The 19499-nt window shown below is 35.5% G+C and overlaps 1 protein-coding gene across 8 annotated transcripts in view; it reads right to left on the bottom strand.

Annotated features, from left to right (window-relative positions):
• Window positions 1-19499, bottom strand: part of USP34 (ubiquitin specific peptidase 34) — a 253192-nt gene that overhangs the window by 161844 nt on the left and 71849 nt on the right. For all 8 annotated transcript variants that reach the window (XM_070572601.1, XM_070572605.1, XM_070572606.1 and 5 more), the window contains 2 exons: window positions 9270-9351; window positions 9090-9182 (listed from right to left, as the gene is read on the bottom strand). In XM_070572601.1, the coding sequence (XP_070428702.1) occupies window positions 9090-9182; window positions 9270-9351 (175 nt within the window). The remainder of the gene's footprint in view (window positions 1-9089; window positions 9183-9269; window positions 9352-19499) is intronic.

Raw genomic sequence — 19499 nt, 5'->3', positions numbered from 1 at the left:
ATTAGAAAAAGAATAAACTAAATCCAAAGCTAGGAAAAGAATGCAAATAATCGAGATTAGAACACAGATAAATAAAATACACATTAGAAAAACCGAGAAAATTAACGTAACCAATAGCTGGTTCTCCTAAAAGATTAAAAAACTAACAAACTTTTAGCTGGACTGAATAAAAAAAGAAAGAGAGAGAGACAAGATGTAAATAGCTAAAAATAGCTGGGGTGGGATATTACTAACAAAGTTACAGAGACAGTACGAGAATACTATGAACAACTGAACATCAAAAAAATTAACTTACAAGATATGAAAAGATTCCTTGCAAACTACCTAAACTGACTCAAGAAGAAAACGAAAATGTCAACGAACCTATAACAAGAGACTGATTCGGTAATCAAAAACCTCCCAACAAAGGAAAGTACTAAAATACAAGGCTTGTGAACTCTACCAAACATTTAAAGAAAAATTAACACAGATCCTTCTTAAAGCTTAAATCCTTTTCTCCTCTTTTTCAAAAAATTGAAGGAAATACCTCTTAACTCATTCTATGAGGTCAGCACTACTCTAATACCAAACCCTTCATAAGAACAGAAAATTACAAAGCATTCTCTCTTACAAATGACACAAATCAAATCCAACAGCATCCTAAAAGAACTCCTCACTATGACCAACTGATTTATCCCAACAGTGCAAGGGTGGTTCAGTAAGAAAATCAATTACTGTAATACATCATATTAATAAAATGAAGGGAAAAATCCATATGATCATCTCAATTGATGCAGAAATGGCATTTGACAAAATCCAACACTCTTTCACAATAAAAACTATCAGGATACTAAGTAAAGGGAAAATTCCTCAACATGATAAAGGGTATTTATGAAAATCCCACAGCTAACACCATACTCAATGGTCAATGACTGAAAGATTTTCCCCTAGGACCAGGAACAAGACAAGGATACTCATGTTCACCATCACTACTCAACATGACTGAAATTCTGGCCAGAGCTATTAGCAACCCTTCGCCCCCCCCAAAAAGAAAGAATTAAAATGCATCCAAATTGGAAAGATGTAAAACAATTCAAAAATGACATGATCGTCTATGTAGAAAAACCTGTCTACAGAAAGCTACTAGAGCTAAAAAGCAAATTCACAAGTTACAGGGTACAAGATCAAGAAGCAAAATTCAGCTGTGTTTCTATATACCAGCAGTGAATTACCCAACAAAGAATTTAAGATAGCAACTCCCTTTCCAATAGCATACGAAAGAGTAAGACTTCGGAATGAATTTAACAAAGGAGGTGAAAGACAAACATAATGCCAAAACTAGAAGGACCTGAAACTAAGATATACAACTAAGTACCAGCAGGGATTTGGGGAGATAAAGCAGGAAAAAAAAAAGAAAGAAAGAAAGAAAGAAAAACACTGAAACTACAAAACATCACTTAAAGAAAATAAAGATTTAAATAAATGGAAAGACATACATGTGCCAGGATAGGAAGATTTAACATTGTTAAGATGTTAATACAACCCAAAGCAATCTACACAATCCCTATCAAAATTCCAAGAGCCTTTTTGCCAGAAGTGGAAAAGCCAGTCCCCAAATCCATATAGAATTGTAAGGAGTTCTGAAAAGACAAACAATGGTCAAAAAGAAGACTTTGAAACTTACAATAAAACAAGACGACTAAAAAACAGTATGGTACTGCCATAAGGACAGACATACAGACCAATGGAGTAGAATAGAAAACCCAGAAATAAACCCGCACACAAATGGTCAACTGATTTTCAACAATGGTACCAAGACATTCAATGGGGAAAGGACAGTCTTCTCAAGAAAAGGTGCTGAGAAAACTGGATATTCACATGCAAAACAATGAGGGTAGACCTCTACCTTACATCATACACAAAAATTAACTCAAAATGCATCAAAGACCTAACCTCAGGAAATAAATACATAAAACTCTTCTAAGAAAATGTTGGGGAAAATCTTCATGCCATTTGATTTGGCAATGGTTTCATTGGTATGATACTAAAAACACAAGCAACAAAAGAAAAAAGTAAAGAAACTAGACTTAATTAAAATTAAGACACTTTGGACAAAATCTTCCCATTTGCAACAACATGGATGGACCTTAAGGGTACTATGTTAAGTGAAATAAGCCAGACAAAGACAAACACCATATGATTTCACTCATATGTGGAAGATAAACAAACACATGGACAAAGAGAACAGATTAGTGGTTACCAGAGGGAAAGGGGGCTAGGGCGTTGGCATAAGGTTACGGTAAAGGGGGACATATATATGGTGACTGACAAATAATAACGTACAATTGAAATTTTACAATGTTATAAACTATTATGACCTCAAATTTTTTTTTTTTTAAGTTGAGACTTTTTGTGCTGAGGATGATGTCAAAGTTTGGATACAGATAGCGACGATGGCTATACAACATTGTAAATGTATTTAATGAGTGCCACTGAAAAGTCATCAACCAAAATCTCAAAACAAATTAAAAAAAAAAAACAAGCCTTATGGGATAAATGAATACCTTAAAAACCACGAGAGAAAAATTCTTCCAACAAAAACTGATGGGAGACATACATACATACATATTTTTATATATATCTCTCTCTCTTTGTAAAACATTAAAAATAAAAGTTGTTTGTTCAGAAAACAATGACTATTAGCCATGTCTACTATAAAGTTCTGAGAGAAAATAAAAGTAGCTCTAGTATCTTACATGTACAAAGAAAAGAGACTTCTTACGGGTGTAAAAACCCAGAATATAATATCCACAAATTTCTCTTCAGGAAAAACAAAAGATTACTCTGTGATTCCTGAAACCCACAAGAATAAATACAAATTAACTCTGGAATAAGGAAAAAAAAGTAAGAAAAACAGGAATGAGGAAAAAGGATTTGTGATGAGTCATATACCTAAACACAAAATTAACTCTAAACAACTACGGGAATTATGGTTATAGTGTAGAATTTAAAAGCTATATAATTTAACAAAGTACAAATAACATAATTAATAAAAACTGGGAAGTGGAAAATGAGAAGACAGGACAAAAATGATGAGAATTTCCTCATCTTCCATAGAAGAGAATCAATCAATACTATATTTTAGAATGAAAAGAAACAAACCCATAAAGAAAATGAGAATCAATAAGTGATTTCAACAAATTTCTGAATGACTAAAATGAACGGGAATACATTTTAAAATGTATAGCTTGAGAAAGCTGTAGTTCAGAATAATTTGTAAGTGAGCTGCAGAGGAGTTAGGTCAATCTTCCCAATGTAACTAGGAAAGATTCTGGACTCAAAGGACCAGACCTGTTGGACAGCAGGAATGAGTCATGGAGATGAAAACAGAAGATTTCACGGTTTTTCTTAAAGAATGATTTTATCTGTCAGCCATCCACCAGTGAGAAAAACACAAGCAGCCAACCTACACCAACCATCCACCAGGGTTCTTTCCTGGGTGAAAAAATTATATAAACCCATAGCTTTTAGGTGCAGATATTGATACCTCTTTTCATTCTCTCTTTTAGAAGTTACACAAGCAGAAAGTGTAGTGACACTAAAGAGAAAAGTACAAGTTGTTATACCTCCATTACTACCCCAGAAAATGTTGCCAAGCAGAAGTCCCATTTGAAAGAAAGCTCTAATGGAAAAATATTTCACAACATCCAAGAATATCTAGGCCACTTAACGATTTGTCTTTCTTAAATATGAATGGATAGCAAAGGTGTATCAAGAGACCCAACAACATAAAGAATATAGTACAGACAGGAGGTGTGAATATACACTATAAGAAGGAATAATCATTCATGTTAACAGCTCCTAAAAAGGTAGGATTCAAATCATAAAATGTAATATAGAGAGGCATATTGCAACAGCCAGATTATAACTGAAGTACAGTCATAACTTCACATAACAGTATGCAATGTCTTATAAAGCAGTAATCTAAATGTGTGTGCAACGAAGTACACAGGCAGAAGTACATATCAGTGTTTTTAAAATCGGTCATCATTCACCCTTTGAGAATCTGAAGAAAATTTGCACATATCGTCACAAAATGTGCATAGTGAACATCAGAATCAAATGATATTTAAGTCCCTTCTAAATCCTAGAGAATTTGACTTCTGTCATTGAGACATGAAAATCTATTTTTAAAAAAGCTATTAGCTCCATTTTAAGATAAAATTATTATCCCAAGGGTCTGGCCCAAGGCCAAGGGGTTAAGTTCACGTGCTCTGCTTCGGTGGCCCAGGGTTTCGCCGGTTCGGATCCTGGGCGCGGACATGGCATCCCTCATCAAGCCATGCTGAGGCGTCGTCCAACATGCCACAACTAGAAGGACCCACAATTGAAAATATACAACCATGTACCAGGGGGCTTTGGACAGAAAAAGGAAAAGTAAAAACTTAAAAAAAAAAAAAAAAGATAAAATTACTATCCCAGTAAGTTACATAAATTTATGCAAAAGTTCTTAAAATTTTGAAAGCATTTAACAATAAATTTCAATAGAGTGGAAAGACTTTAAAGTTTATTTTTTTGATGTCCTATGACAAAGACCTGATGGTAGAAGGGTGTGGAGAGAGATGTAGAGAGGTAACCCAATAAAACCAGAATATAAGCAACTTTAAATGGTAGAGAAAGTCATTTAAATGTTAAAATGTTTACTTTAACTTTATATACTAGTTTTATATTTGCTGAAAAACTAATACACACACGTAAAAATTTCAAGCATAGACACAGACAATAAAAAGGAAGTCTCCCACCTATCCCAGGCCACTTCCCCAAAAGCAAACCTGTTAAAATTTGTGTATTTTTCTAAAATCGTCCCAGGAATTCACAAGTACAAAGAGAATATATATACGTATGTGCATCCTCTTTTTCTAATTGTTTTAATAGAATCCAGCATCACTTAACGGTGATACGTTCTGAGAAATGTGTTAGGCAATTGTGTCATTGTGCAAACATCACAGAACGTACTTACACAAACCCAGATGGTATAGCCTACTGCACACCTAGACATATGGTACTAAGCTTATGGGACCACCACTGTATATGCAGCCCATCATTGGGCAAAACATCATTATGTGGTCCATGACTCTATACAGTGGGAGAATATAAGTGTACTTGCTGTTTTCTCTTAACAAAAGATCTATTACCCATGCAGAGCTTAACATATATCTTTCCTGGAGATCATTTTACATGAACATAATACAGCAACTTCAGTCCTTCTCGTGGCAACAGAACATTCTATTATATGGACTTCCAAAACTTATCTAACCAGTCCTACAGTGACAGACATTCATGATCTGCTAGTACAGTCAATGTTGTAGCAAACATCTTCATGTGCACATATTTACAGCATAAACTACCAGAAACAGAATTTCTATACTGTTTCCCAAAAGTTATACCACACTCTGGTCAATATAGTGTATTACTGAACATAATGGGGATTACCCAATACATGAAAATGCTATTACATTATTTGAACTTACATTTAATTACAAACAAAGATAAGCATTTTTCAAACACTTATAAACCATGTGCACTTCTTATATCAATTTCTTGTGTGCCATATTTGTCCATTTTCTCCTTGGATTGCACTGTGATACAAACAATGAGAAGAGCAGTAGCCAATCTAATTAATAATAGGTAAACCGTGCATGTACATGTGTGTGTCTCAGGTGAGCAAAGTAACCTGAAAAACTTACTCCAGAGGGGAGGAAAAAAGGACTCAGGCAAGACTCTGTGTGAAACCAATCAACTTGGACACCATGAAATCAGTTACATTTAACTCAAAAGAACTCAAAATGTAAAAGTTACTGATCATTCTAAATCGGTGGTAGATTCAAAAGTAAAGCAATAACAAACCACAGAAACACACAATTAAAACAACCCTTAAAATATACATATTTATTTCATCTTGTTAAGCCAACTTCTAATAGATATTTAAGTTATTGCAAACTATATCAAATTAATCATTCCCTTGCTAGTTTACCTCAAATTTTTGCTAGAGTAAAAGGCTAAAAGTTTAACAATCACATTATCAATTATAAAGTTGACGAATTTCTGTTTCAATAAAGAATAAATACTTCACTATTCCTAGTTATTTATTCTCTATTATTTAAGACATCATTGTTCTCATACTTTGTGGGCTTGCTGTGAAAAAAAAAATTAAAAATCTACTGAACAAAATAACACTTTCAGAAAGTCATGAAAGAAAATTTCCCTTTACTCTGAACTATGAACTGCTTCTTTAATTTGTTAAAATGACACTGATGCTAAATCTACAATATTAAATAAGGAAAATAAAAAGTAAATGTATTGAAAAATTACCACAACCAATCAAAAAATTAAGATCTCAAGGCACACAATTAATCTAAAATTTAAAAATGTTTCTATATATAAAAAGTTTATGTATATATGCAATGATCATTAAATGTAATAGAAGAAAGAGAAATATAATGGATGAAAGTAAGTATAATGGTGCGCCAGCCCCATGGCCGAGTGGTTAAGTTGGCGCACTCTGCTTCAGTGGCCCAGGGTTTCCCCAGTTCAAATCCTGGGCACGGACATGGTACCGTTTATCAAGCCATGCTGAGGCGGCATCCTACATGCCACAACTAGAAGGACCCACAACTAAAAATATACAACTATGTACCGGGGGCTTTGGAGAAAAAGGAAAAATAAAATCTTTAAAAAAAAAAAAACAGAAAGTAAGTATGTATAATGGGAGACATGCTACTATAATAGCAACAATAAATAAAATTAAAATTCCTAAGAGGGTTAACATCAAATAAATCTATATACAAATAACTTTGAAATGCTGAATAATACAAAAGAAAACAAATGACATGTTTTGGATAGAAAGATCAATTCTCCTCCAATTACTCATTATCATAATAAAAACATTTTTAAAGAATAAGACAATGCTAAAATTCATATGCAGACATAAATGAGACAGAAAAATTCATTAAAACATGAAAGGAGGAAAGACCAGCCCTGCTAGATTTTGTAAATTTTGTAAAAAATTTTACAAAAACACAAAGAAAATAAATTAAAAGCACTAGTATAAACCCAGGGAGCAGTAAATGTTTTCTTGACGGGCCAGACAGTAAATACTTTAGGATTGTGAGTCATAAGATCTGTGTCACAAGTACTGTACTCGGTCACTGCAGCATGGAAGGAGCCACAGATAATACATAAAAGAATGTGCAAGGCTATGCGGCAAAAAACTTTATTTACAAAATCAGTTGGTCGGCCTGCAGGCCATTAAGTTTACCAATCCCGGGTATACCAAATGTCAGTCTACAAAGTCCAGAAATTGTCCAGTCAAGATAAAATTAGTCTCTCAAAGCAGTGAGGAAAAGAGTTACCTAACAAACAAAACGAGGAGAATCGCATAACAAAAAAACGGGAGAGGGGCCAGACTAGTGGTTAAGTTTTGCACACTCTGCTTTGGCAGCCCAGGCCCAGTTGCCAAGCACGGGACCTACACCACTCACTGGTGGATATGCCGAGGCAACGACCCACACACTAAACAGAGGAAGACTGGCACATATGTTAGCTCAGGGCTAGTCTTCCTCAAGCAAAAGGAAGATTGGCAACAGATGTTAGCTCAGGGCGAGTCTTCCTCAAAATAAAAAAAAAAAAAAAGCAGGGGGAAAAAGTTGGATATATACATGACACCTTGAACCAAGATAAACTCCGACTGGATGGAAGATTAAAATACAGAATTGAAACAGAAATTGTACAGGAAGGAACTAAAGGGAAATTTTCTTATAATCTTGGAGTGGAGAAGGCATTTCAAACCATAACATGAAATCCATAGGCCATAAAAAAATTCAACCACAAGTTTAAAACCACAAACTTGAAACAGAACAGCAAAACCAACCACCTTAAGCAAAGCAAAACAACATCAAAGTAGAATATAGTCATAACTCACAACACAAGACAAAAGTCCAATTTCATTCATATATAAAGATCTCCAACAAGAAAGAAGAAAACAAGTAAAGCAACTGACAAACGGCAAAGAATATAAATAGAGAATCCCAGAAAAGGAAAGAGAAATGGCTCTTAAACACAAGATTTGCAACCTGATTCATATAAAAGATGCAAATTTAAAATGTCAGTGACAGTACTTTTCACTCAACAGTTTAGTAAATATCAGAAGTTTAAGCACACAATGTATTGAGGAGGATAATGGAAAAGTGACATTATCACACAATTATCTACCACAAGTAAACCACATATATGCTTTAACCTACAATTCTACTTATAAGTAGGAATTTATCCTACGTAATTTTGCACCTGGGTAAAATGAGTGTTACAAGTTACTTACAGCAGCATTGTTTATAATAGAAAAATTGGGGGAAAAATAATGCCTACGAAGGGGAATTGGTTAAATAAATTATGGTACAAACATAAAGAAACACTACGCAGTCTTAAATAAGTGTTTTATATATTGGCATGGAATAATCTCCAGGATAAATCATTAACTGAAAAAAGTTGGTAAGTCCATTTAATATGCAACATTTGTGAAAGAGAGGACTACAAGAGAAGAAAAATGTTTACAATTAGCTGTTTATACAGAAACTCTATGATGCACGTGAGAGGATAAGAACTGCATGCCTGGGAGACAGGGGTAGGAAGGGAAAAATGTATAACACATCCTTTTATATTTAATTTTTTGGATTTTGAACCATTTACTTTTGGGATATATGCCTATTCAAAAAATTAAATACAGAAAGAGAACAGTATAATAGAAAAGAAACATACCAATACAACATTCAGTATAGAAGAGCTGACTGTATAAATGAAAATATTAGGAAAATTTCTCTTAATAACGCAAGAGGGTTTCATGAAGAACCTCCAAATGAATGAGTCTCACTTGCTTCAATTCTACCAGTAATATGGGCTCTGAAGCCAGACTTTACAGATTCCTTCCCAACTTTTTCCGTGTCTCAGTTTCTTTAGCTATAAAATGGGGATAACAGAACTTACCTTAAAGAGAAGTAAAGCCCTTAGAACATATTATGAGGAAGCACATAATAAACACGAGCTGTTAATAGTACCTGTGCTGCGGCCCAAATGCAGTCAATATGTTGAGTACTCAGTCTCCCTTCTGCTGCCAAAAAATTCAAAATCACTTGGCACTGTTTGATAATCTGGAAAAGAAAAACTTATTATAGTTAATTTTTAAAAACATTCCTCTCTCTTAATGCAGCAGAGAAGTCATGTAATTGTCCACAAACCTCAATATGTAAATTTGGTCCAAATATATGCTCTACCACATTGTTGCTTATAAGCCAGTCTGCAAGTTCTTTTGCAATGGACCTAAAGCCAAATAATAAAAATAGTTATTAATACATTAAAAAAATTAGCATCATTTTTTCCTGTGTCTAAAAGGCGAACTCAGTTGAAAACCTAAATTTGTTCACATAGAAATTATAAAGAAGTGATTATATACAATTAACTGTTTAGAATACTACAAAGAACAATTAGAATAAAATATAAGAAACATTAATAACTGAATGTACAATCAAGCAAAAAAAACCCCCTGAAAAGTTAGGCTAACAACTAACACCAGGTACACAGGTGAGAACAGCAAGTATAACACCTAATAAGTGATGTATTTTCTTACTCCAGGACTTTGCCTTCCCACTGTTTAACTTCCATAGTATACACTGAGGCATTCAGGGAAAGTTTCCCAATATGTCCTCTTTGGCAAGATAACATCAGGAAAGTAGGTTACCAAAAGGGTGGGAAAAAAGAACTATCTCCAAGTCAAACTGCAAGTCTCCTGCCTAATACTAATGAAGATCCCACCAAAGTGGTCCCCTCAAAAAAGATATCAAAGGACCATTCAGAATACATTAGTTACATTTACCAACATCTCATCCTTCATTTCAAAAAAAACACTTTTTATTTTAGAACAGTTTTAGATTATCCTTCATAGTTTAAAAAGAGTTATCAATTCTATTCTGAAGTAATACCTCACTAGCACAGAAGTTAACTTATTATGTTAGTTCTACCAATAAGGTAGTGTATCAGTTAACTATCTTTTACACCTTTGAGATATACATGACATATAATAAACTGAACATATTTAAAGTGTACCGTTTGATAAATTTAAGCTTAAGTATACATCTATGAATCCATCACCTCTGTCAAGATAACACATAGATCAACTCGAAAAGTTTCTTTATGCTCTTTGTGATTTCCACTCCTTTCCCAGTCCCCACAACCCCACTCCTCAGACAACCAGAGATGTGCTTTCCATTATTATAGTTTTCATTTTGTCAAATTTTATGTAAAAAATATGACACAGTATGCATTCTTTTGTTATCTGGCTTCTTTCACTCAGCATAAGATTTATCCATTTTGCTTCATTTATCAATAGCCCATTGGCTCTTTCCAGGTTTCGTAATTATGAATAAAGCTGTTATAAACATCTGTGTGCAGATTTTTATGTGGACGTAAGTTTTTAACTCCTTTGGTTAAATATTAGGGAGCATGACTGCTGGATCTTATAGTAAGAGTATGTTGAGTTTTGTAAGAAACTGCCAAACTGTCTTCTAAAGTGGCTGTACCTTCCTGTACTACCACCAGCAAGGAATGAGAGTTCCTGGTGCTCCACATTCTTGTCAGCTTTTGGCATTCTTGGTGTTCTGGATTTTGACCATTCTAAAAGGTGTGTAGTTGAATCTCATTTTTGTTTTAATTTGCATTTCTCTGATGAAAGAGGACATGTAACATCTTTTCATGTGCTTATCTGCCACCTCTATTATCTTCTTTAGTGAGGTGTCAAAGTCTTTGGTGTATTTTCTAATCAGGTGGTTCATTTTCTTACTTTTAAACTTAAGAGTTCTTTGCATATTTTGGATAGCAGTCCTTTATCAGATGTGTATTCTGAAAAGATTTTTCCCCATCTGTGGCTTCTCTTCTCATTCTCTTGACATTGTATTTCACAGAGCAGACATTTTTGAGTTTAATGAACTCCAGCTTACCACTTCTTTTTTTCAAGGATCATGGTGTTGTAAGCAAAAGGCCACTGCCATACCCAAGGTCATCTAGGTTTTCTCCTGTTATCTTCTAATAGTTATAGTTTTCCATTTTATGTTTAGGTGTCTGATCCATTTGAACCAATTTTGGTGAACAGTGTGAGGTCAGTGTTTAGATTCTTTTTTTTAGCATACGGTTGTCCATTTGTTTCAGAACTAATTGTTGAAAGACTATCTTCACTCCATTCTACTGCCTTTGCTCCTTTTTCAAAGATAAGCTGACTATATTTATACTGGTCTACTTCTGGGCTCTCCATTCTGTTCCAATAAGCCATCTGCCTATCCTTTCACCAATACCACGCTGTCTTGATTATGCTAACTTTTATATAAGTCTTGAAGGTGGGTAGTGTCAGTCCTGCAAATTTATTCTTTTCCTTTCAATATTGTGTTAGCTATTCGGGGACTCTTGCCTCTCCATATAAACTTTAGGGTCAGTTTGCTGACACCCACAAAATAACTTGATGGGATTTTCAATGAGATTGCAGTGAATCTATAGAGCAAGTGGGGAAGAACCAATACCTTTACAATTTTAAGTCTTCCTATCCATGGATATGGACTCTCTCTCCATTTATTTAGTTCTTCTTTGACATGCTTCATCAGAGTTTTGTAATTTTCCTCATATAGATGTTGTTTGTATTTTGTTAAATTTACACCAAAGTATTTCCTTTTTTGTGGTGCTAATGTAAATGGTATTGTATTTTAAATTTCAAGTTCCATTTCTTCACTGCTGGTATACAGGAAAGCAATTTACTTTTGTCTATTAACCTGTATATCCTGCAACCCTGCCGTAATTAGTTCTACAAATGTCAATGCTTTCAGGTTTTCTATATAGATAAAACCAGGTCATCTGCGATTCAAGACAGTTTTATTTCTTCTTTGCCAATCCGTATACCTTTTATTTCCTTTTCTTGCCTTATTGCATCAGGTAGGCCTTCCAGAACAATGCTGAAAAGCAGTGGTGAGAGGGAACACTCTCCTTGTTCCTGATCTTAGTACAAAAGCTTTGAGCTTCTCACCATTAAGTATGATGTTACCTGTAGATTTTTTGTAAGTGTTCTTTATCAAGTTGAGGAAATTGTCCTTTATTCATACTTTACTGAGAGTTTTTATCATGAAGGAGTATTCGATCTTGTCAAATGCTTTTTCATCTATTCACATAAGCATGTGCTTTTTCTTCTTTAGCCTGTTGATTACACTAATTGATTTGGAAATATTGAGCTAGTCTTGCATACCTGAGATAAAATCTCAGTTGGCTGTGGCGTATTATCAGTTTTATACATTGCAGGATATGATTTGTTCCTAATACTTTATGAGAATTTTTGCATCTACATTCATGAGAAATACCAGTCTGCAGTTTTCTTTTCTAGTAATGTCTTTGTCTGGTTTTGCTATTAGGGTGTTCTGCCCTCAAAGAATGAGTAATACAGGATTTCCTCTGCTTTTATCTTCTAAAGCACTATAGCAAATTGCTATAACGTCTTCCTTAAATATTTGGTAGAATTCACCAGTGAACACATGTGGAACTGGTGTTTTCTGTTTTTGAAAGGTTATTGATTGTTGATTCAATTTAATAGATATAGGCCTATTCAGATGAAATATTTCTTTAAAAATTTTTTAAATGGCTATTATAGAAGAACACAATGAAAAAATTAGTGATAGGTACATTCCGGGTGGAAGAAAATGTTTCAAAATAGGATATGCAGTAAAAAATCCCAAATTTTTTCATCTGTATAGATTATACATAAACTTAGAAGGACTGAATAATTCCTTTTCTTGTTTACACACACAAGAATTACATTTAAGTTTTGTGAATAAAATTTATTCTAAACACTAAAAAAAAGTTGTAAGTTAGCTATATGGGCCTCAAAAGGTAAAACATTAATACATAACTGGTAATGATGTATTTTACCTATTTCTGGTTAGCCCTACAGAAGTTGTGATCTATGATTAAATTCTCTGATTTGCATAACATACAAAGAAACAATTGAAGAACTAAAAATAATTCGAAAAAGAAGTGACATCAGCATCATGGAGGCATGAGCTCTCCCCTTAGACTCTCTGCTCTAAGAAACAACGAAAAACACACTCATACACCAACAGAGGACATTCACACAACACAAAAGATGTCTGAGAACACATGCAGCCATGTGTCTCAAGGTGAAGTTGTAAGACACCCCCAGAGGAAGTGGAAGGAGCTAAGGGAAATCCTCTCTCCCTTCTGAATGGCAGCAACCCTGGGATTGCTCATGGCTCTGAAAGGGGAGAGGTGCGGCCATAATCAGGAACATCACTGCTCTCCAAGTTCCCTCACAGCCAGTGGGAGAAGTCCCATAGAGTGGTAACTAAGCTATCACAGCACTGTCTTCATCAAGCTAGCACCCCAGGAGAGTGGATAGTGAGGGCCATGCAAGAACACCTCCAGAATCACAAAGGCAAAAGAAAGTGACTTCCCCCTGCTCAGTGCTCCAGTTCGGCCAGAGCGCTGCACAGAAGCAAAGCAGCCAAGAGCTACAGCAACGGAGACACAGATCACAGCAAGCTCAGAACACAGAGCTCTGACCCCTACCTACTGGTAGCAGGTAACAGTTGCGGTCAGATACTATCACTATACAGAGGCACAGATCCACACTGTCAAGCGATATGAAAAAATATCTTAAATCTCTAGACCAGAAGGCAAATGAGAAGTACCCAGAAATCAATCCTGAAAGCAAATAAATCTATAAATGACAGGGAATTCAAAATAGCTGATAAAAAACTCAACAAGTTGCAAGAAAATACAGATAAACAGTTGAATGAAATCAGGAACTTCTTCACAAAAGAGAGTGAAACTATAAAGAAGAACCAACCAGAAATTTTGGAGATGAAAAACACAATGGATGATATAAAGCCAAAAATGTGGATTCCCTGAACACTACAGCTGATATGATGGAGGACAGAATTAGCAATTTAAAGATTTTATTTTTTCCTTTTTCTCCCCAAAGCCCCCCAGTACATAGTTGTATATTTCTCGTTGTAGGTTCTTCTAGCTGTGGTATGTGGGACGCTGCCTCAGCGTGGTTTGATGAGCAGTGCCATGTCCGCGCCCAGGATTCGAACCAACGAAACACTGGGACGCCTGCAGCGGAGCGTGCGAACTTAACCACTCGGCCACGGGGTCAGCCCCCAGAATTAGCAATTTAGAGGACAGAAATATAGAAATACTTCAGACGGAAGAAAGAGAACTAAGACTAAAATAAATGAAGAAATTCTCCAAGAAATATCCACCTCAATTAGGAAATGCAACATAAGGATTACAGGTATTCCAGAGAGAGAAGAGAAGGAGAATGAAGCAGAAAGCGTGTTCAGAGAAATAATAGCTGAGAACTTCCCAAACTGGGGAAGGAGCTGGAAATACAAATGAAAGAAGCTAATGGATCTCCAAATGTATCACTGTAAAAAGACATTCCCCAAGACATATAATAGCAAAGCTGGCAAAAGTCAATGAGAAGAAATATTAAGGGCAGCAAGGCACAAGAAAATAACTTATAAAGGAACTCCCTGTCAAGCTTTCAGTGGATTTCTCAGCAGAAACCTTACAGGCTATGAGAGAGTGGAATGATATATTCAAAATTCTGAAACACAGATATTTTAAGCCAAGAATACTCTATCCAGCAAAGATATCCTTCAGATATGCTGGAGGAAAGAAACTTTCCCACATAAACAAGAGCTGAGGGAGTTCACTGGACAAGATTTGCCCCAAAGAAATTCTCAAGAAGGCCCTCATACTTGAAAAAAGTCGGGGGACAACTACAACACCCTGACAAGAAGATAGGTAGGCAAAACCAGAAAATTGGAGCTGTCTATCTGAACAGGTTAGCAAACAATTATAACATTAAAGGTAAAGGAAAAGATGAAAAATAAATATAATCTCGTCATTTTAACCACAAACTCAGAAAACAAGATGGAATAAGATGTGACAATAATAACTTAAAACATGAGGAGGAAAGGGATGGAATCAGTTTAGTCTGAGGAAATAAGAGGCTATCGTAAAATGGACTATCGTACGAGATTTTTTATACTAATCTCATGGCAACCACTAAACAAATAATTAGAACAGAGACACAAATGATAAGTAAAGAGAAAACTAAGAAAAGCACCACAGAAACCTACCTAACCAAAGTGGTTGCCCAAAATACACAGAACGAGAAAGAAAGGAAATGCAGAAGAAGCAGAAAATGCTTGATAAAATTACAGTGGGGCTGGCCCAGTGGCGCACCAGTTAAGTGTGCACGTTCCACTTTGGCGGCCGGGGGTTCACCAGTTCGGATCCTGGGTGCAGACATGGCACCGAGTGGCAAAAGCCATGCTGTGGTAGGCGTCCCACATATATAGTAGAGGAAGATGAGTACGGATGTTAGCTCAGGGCCAGTGTTCCTCAGAAAAAAAGAGGAGGATTGGCAGATGTTAGCTCAGGGCTAATCTTCCTCGGGGGGGAAAAAAAACGCAGCATTAAGCTCTCATATATCAATAAACAAAGTAAACATAAATGGATTGAATTCTCAAAACAAAAGACACAAAATGGCAGGATGGATTAAAAAACAAGACTTAACAATATGCTGCCTCCAGGATACAGATCTCAGGTGCAAAAAAGCACAGGCTCAGAGCAAAGGGATGGAAGACGATACTCCAAGCTAATGGCAAACAAAAGAAAGCAGGTGTTGCCACACTTATATCAGACAAAGCACACTTCAAGATAAAACAGGTAAAGAGAGACAAAGAGGGGCGGTATATAATGATCAAAGGGACATTCCATCAAGAAGAAATAACACTTATCAATATCTATGCACCCAATACAGGAGCAACAAAGTACATAAAGTAACTATTAATCAACCTCAGAGGAGATTATTAACAACCACACAATACTAGGGGACCACAACACACCACTTACATCAATGGATAGATCATACAGACAAGCAAAAAGGAAACAGTGTAATCAAATGAAAAACTAGACCAGATGGACTTTACAGATATATATGTAACAGTCCATCCAAAAACAGCAGAATACACATTCTTCTCAAGTGCGCATGGAACATTCTCAAGGACAGACCATATGTTGGGAAACAAGGCAAGCCTCAATAAATTTAAGATTGAAATCATATCAAGCATCTTTTCCAACCATAATGCTATGAAACTAGAAATCAACTACAAGAAAAAAGCTGGGAAAGGGACAAAGATGTGGAGACTAAACAACATGCTACTGAACAGCCAATGGATCACTGAAGAAACTGAGAGATCAAAAAATATTTGGAGACAAATGAAAAGGAAAACACACTATACTAACTCATATCTGATGCAGCAAAGTGGTACCAAGAGGGAAATTCACAGCACTACAGGCTTACCTCAACAAACAAGAAAAATCTCAAATAAGCAACCTTAAACTACACCTAAGAAAATTGGAAAATGGAGAACAAAGCCCAAACTCAGCAGAAGGAGGGAAATAATAAAAATCAGGCCAGAAATAAATGAAATTGAAACAAGAAATACAGTAGAAAGGATCACTGAAACAAAGAGCTGGTTCTTGGAGCAGATACACAAAACTGACAGGCCCTTAGCAGGACTCACTAAGAAAACAAGAAAGAATGGGCCAGCCCTGTGGCCAAGTGGTTAGGTTCGCACGCTCCGCTGCAGGTGGCCCGGTGTTTCGTCGGTTCGGGTCCTGGGTGCTGACATGGCACCGCTCATCAGGCCATGCTGGGGTGGCATCCCACAAGCCACAACTGGAAGGACCCACAACTAAGAATACACTACTATGTACCAGGGGGCTTTGGGGAGAAAAAGGAAAAAAATAAAATCTAAAAAAAAAAAAAATTTAAAAAAGAAAACAAGAGAGAAGGCTCAAATAAATAAAATAAAAAATGAAAGGGGAGAAATTACAACAGATATCACAGAAATACAAAAAGATTATAAGAGAATACTATGAAAAACTCTGTGAACAAATTGGACAATCTAGAAGAAATGGATAAATTCTTAGACTCATACAACCTCCCAAAACTGAATCAAGAAGAAACAGAGACTCTGAATAGACCAATCCCAAGTAAAGAGATTGAAACAGTAATCAAAAACCTCTCAAAAAATAAAAGTCCAAGACAAGATGGCTTCTCTGCAGAATTCTACCAAACATTCAAATAAGATTTATTACACATCCTTCTCAAATTATTCAAAAAAATTGAGGAAGACAGAACATTTCCTAACACATTCTACAAGGCCAACATCAACCTGATACCAAAACCAGACAAAGGCAACACAAAGAGGGAAAATTACAGGCCAATATCACTGATGAACATGGAAGCAAAAATCCTCATAAAACTATTGGTAAACCGAATACAGCAATTCAATACATGAAAAGGATTATACACCATAATCAAGTGGGATTATACCAGGGACACAGGGATGGTTAAACATTCACAAATGTGATACACCACATCAACAAGATGAGGAATAAAAACCACATGACCATCTCAACAGATGCAGAGAAAGTCTTTTACAAGATCCAACATCTATTTATGATAAAAACTCTCAATAAAATAGGTGTAGAAGGAAAGTACCTCAACATAATAAAGACCATACTGGACAAATCCACAGCCAATATCATACTCAATGGGGGAAACACTGAAAGGCATCCTTGCCACTCTTGCCACTCTCATTCAATACAGTAGTGAAGGTTTTGGTGAGAGCAATTAGGCAAGGAAAAGAAATAAAAGGAATCCACACAGGCAATGAAGAAGTGAGACACTCACTGTTTTGCAGACAACATAATTTTATCTATAGAAAACCATACAGATTCCATCAGAAAACTATTAGAAATAATCAACAACTATAGCAAAGTTGCATGGTACAAAATCGACTTACAAAAATCAGTTGCATTTCTATACTCTAATAAGAAACTAACAGAAAGAGAACTCAAGAATACAATCCCATTTATAATCACAACAAAAAGAACCTCTAGGAATAAATTTAACCAAGGAGGTGAAAGACCTATACAAGGAAAACTATAAGGCATTACTGAAAGAAAAGAGATGATGACATAATGAAATGGAAAGATATTTCATGAATATCGACTGGAAGAATAAGAAAGTTAAAATGTCCATACTACCTAAAGCAATCTACAGATTCAATGTAATCCCAATCAGAATCTCAATGACATTCTTCATGGAAACAGAACAAAGAATCCTAAAACTCATATGGGGCAACAAAAGACCCCGAATAGCCAAAACAATCCTGAGAAAAAAGAACAAAGCTGAAGGCATCACAATCTCTGACTTCAAAATATACTACAAAGTTATAGTAATGAAAACAGCATGGTACCGGTACAAAAACAGGCACACAAGTCAATGGAGCAGAATTGAAAGCCCAGAAATAAAACTGCACATCTACAGACAGCTAATCTTGAACAAAGATGCCAAGAACATAGGATGGAGAAAGGAAAGTCTCTTCAATAAATGGTGTTGGGAAAACTGTACAGCCACATGCAAAAGAATGAAAGTAGACCATTATCTTTCTCCATACACAAAAATACACTCAAAATGGATCAAAGACTTGAAGGTAAGACCAGAAATCATAAAACTCCTAGAAGAAAATATAGACAGTACACTCTTTTGACATCAGTCTTAAAAGGATCTCTTCAAATACCATGTCTTCTCGGACAAGGGAAAAAAAAGAAAAAATAAACAAGTGGGACTTCATCAGACTAACAGCTTCTACAAGGGCAAGGAAACCAGAATCAAAATGAAAAGACAAACCACCAACTGGGAGAAAATATTTGCAAATCATATATCCAACTAGGGGTTAATCTCCATAATATATAAAGAACTCACACAACTGAATAACAAAAAAACAAACAATCTGATGAAAAATGGGCAGAGGATATGAAGAGACATTTTTCCAAAGAAGATATACAGATCACCAATAGGCACATGAAAAGATGTTCAACGTCACTAGTCAATGCACTAGGTCACTAGGGAAATGCAAATCAAAACTACCCTTAGATATCACTTTATTCCCATTAGAATGGCTATAATCACCAAGACAAAAAATAACAACTGTTGGAGAGATTGTGGAGAAAAGAGAACCCTCGTACACAACTGGTGAGAATGCAAACTGGTGCAGCCACTATGGAAAACAGTATGGAGATTTCTCAAAGAATTGAACATAGAAATACCATATAATCCAGCTATCCCACTACTGGGCATTTATCCAAAGAATTTGAAATCAACAATACAAAGAGACTTATGCACCCCTATGTTCACTGCAGCATTATTCACAGTAGCCAAGATGCGGAAACAACCCAAGTGTCCATCAACTGATGAATTGATAAAGATGATGTGGTGTGTGTGTGTGTGTGTGTGTGTGTGTGTGTGTGTGTATATATATATATATATACAC

This window comes from Equus przewalskii, chromosome 14, assembly GCF_037783145.1.
Source record: "Equus przewalskii isolate Varuska chromosome 14, EquPr2, whole genome shotgun sequence".
Lineage (NCBI taxonomy): Eukaryota > Metazoa > Chordata > Mammalia > Perissodactyla > Equidae > Equus > Equus przewalskii.
This window is presented reverse-complemented; position numbering and strand designations above follow the sequence as displayed.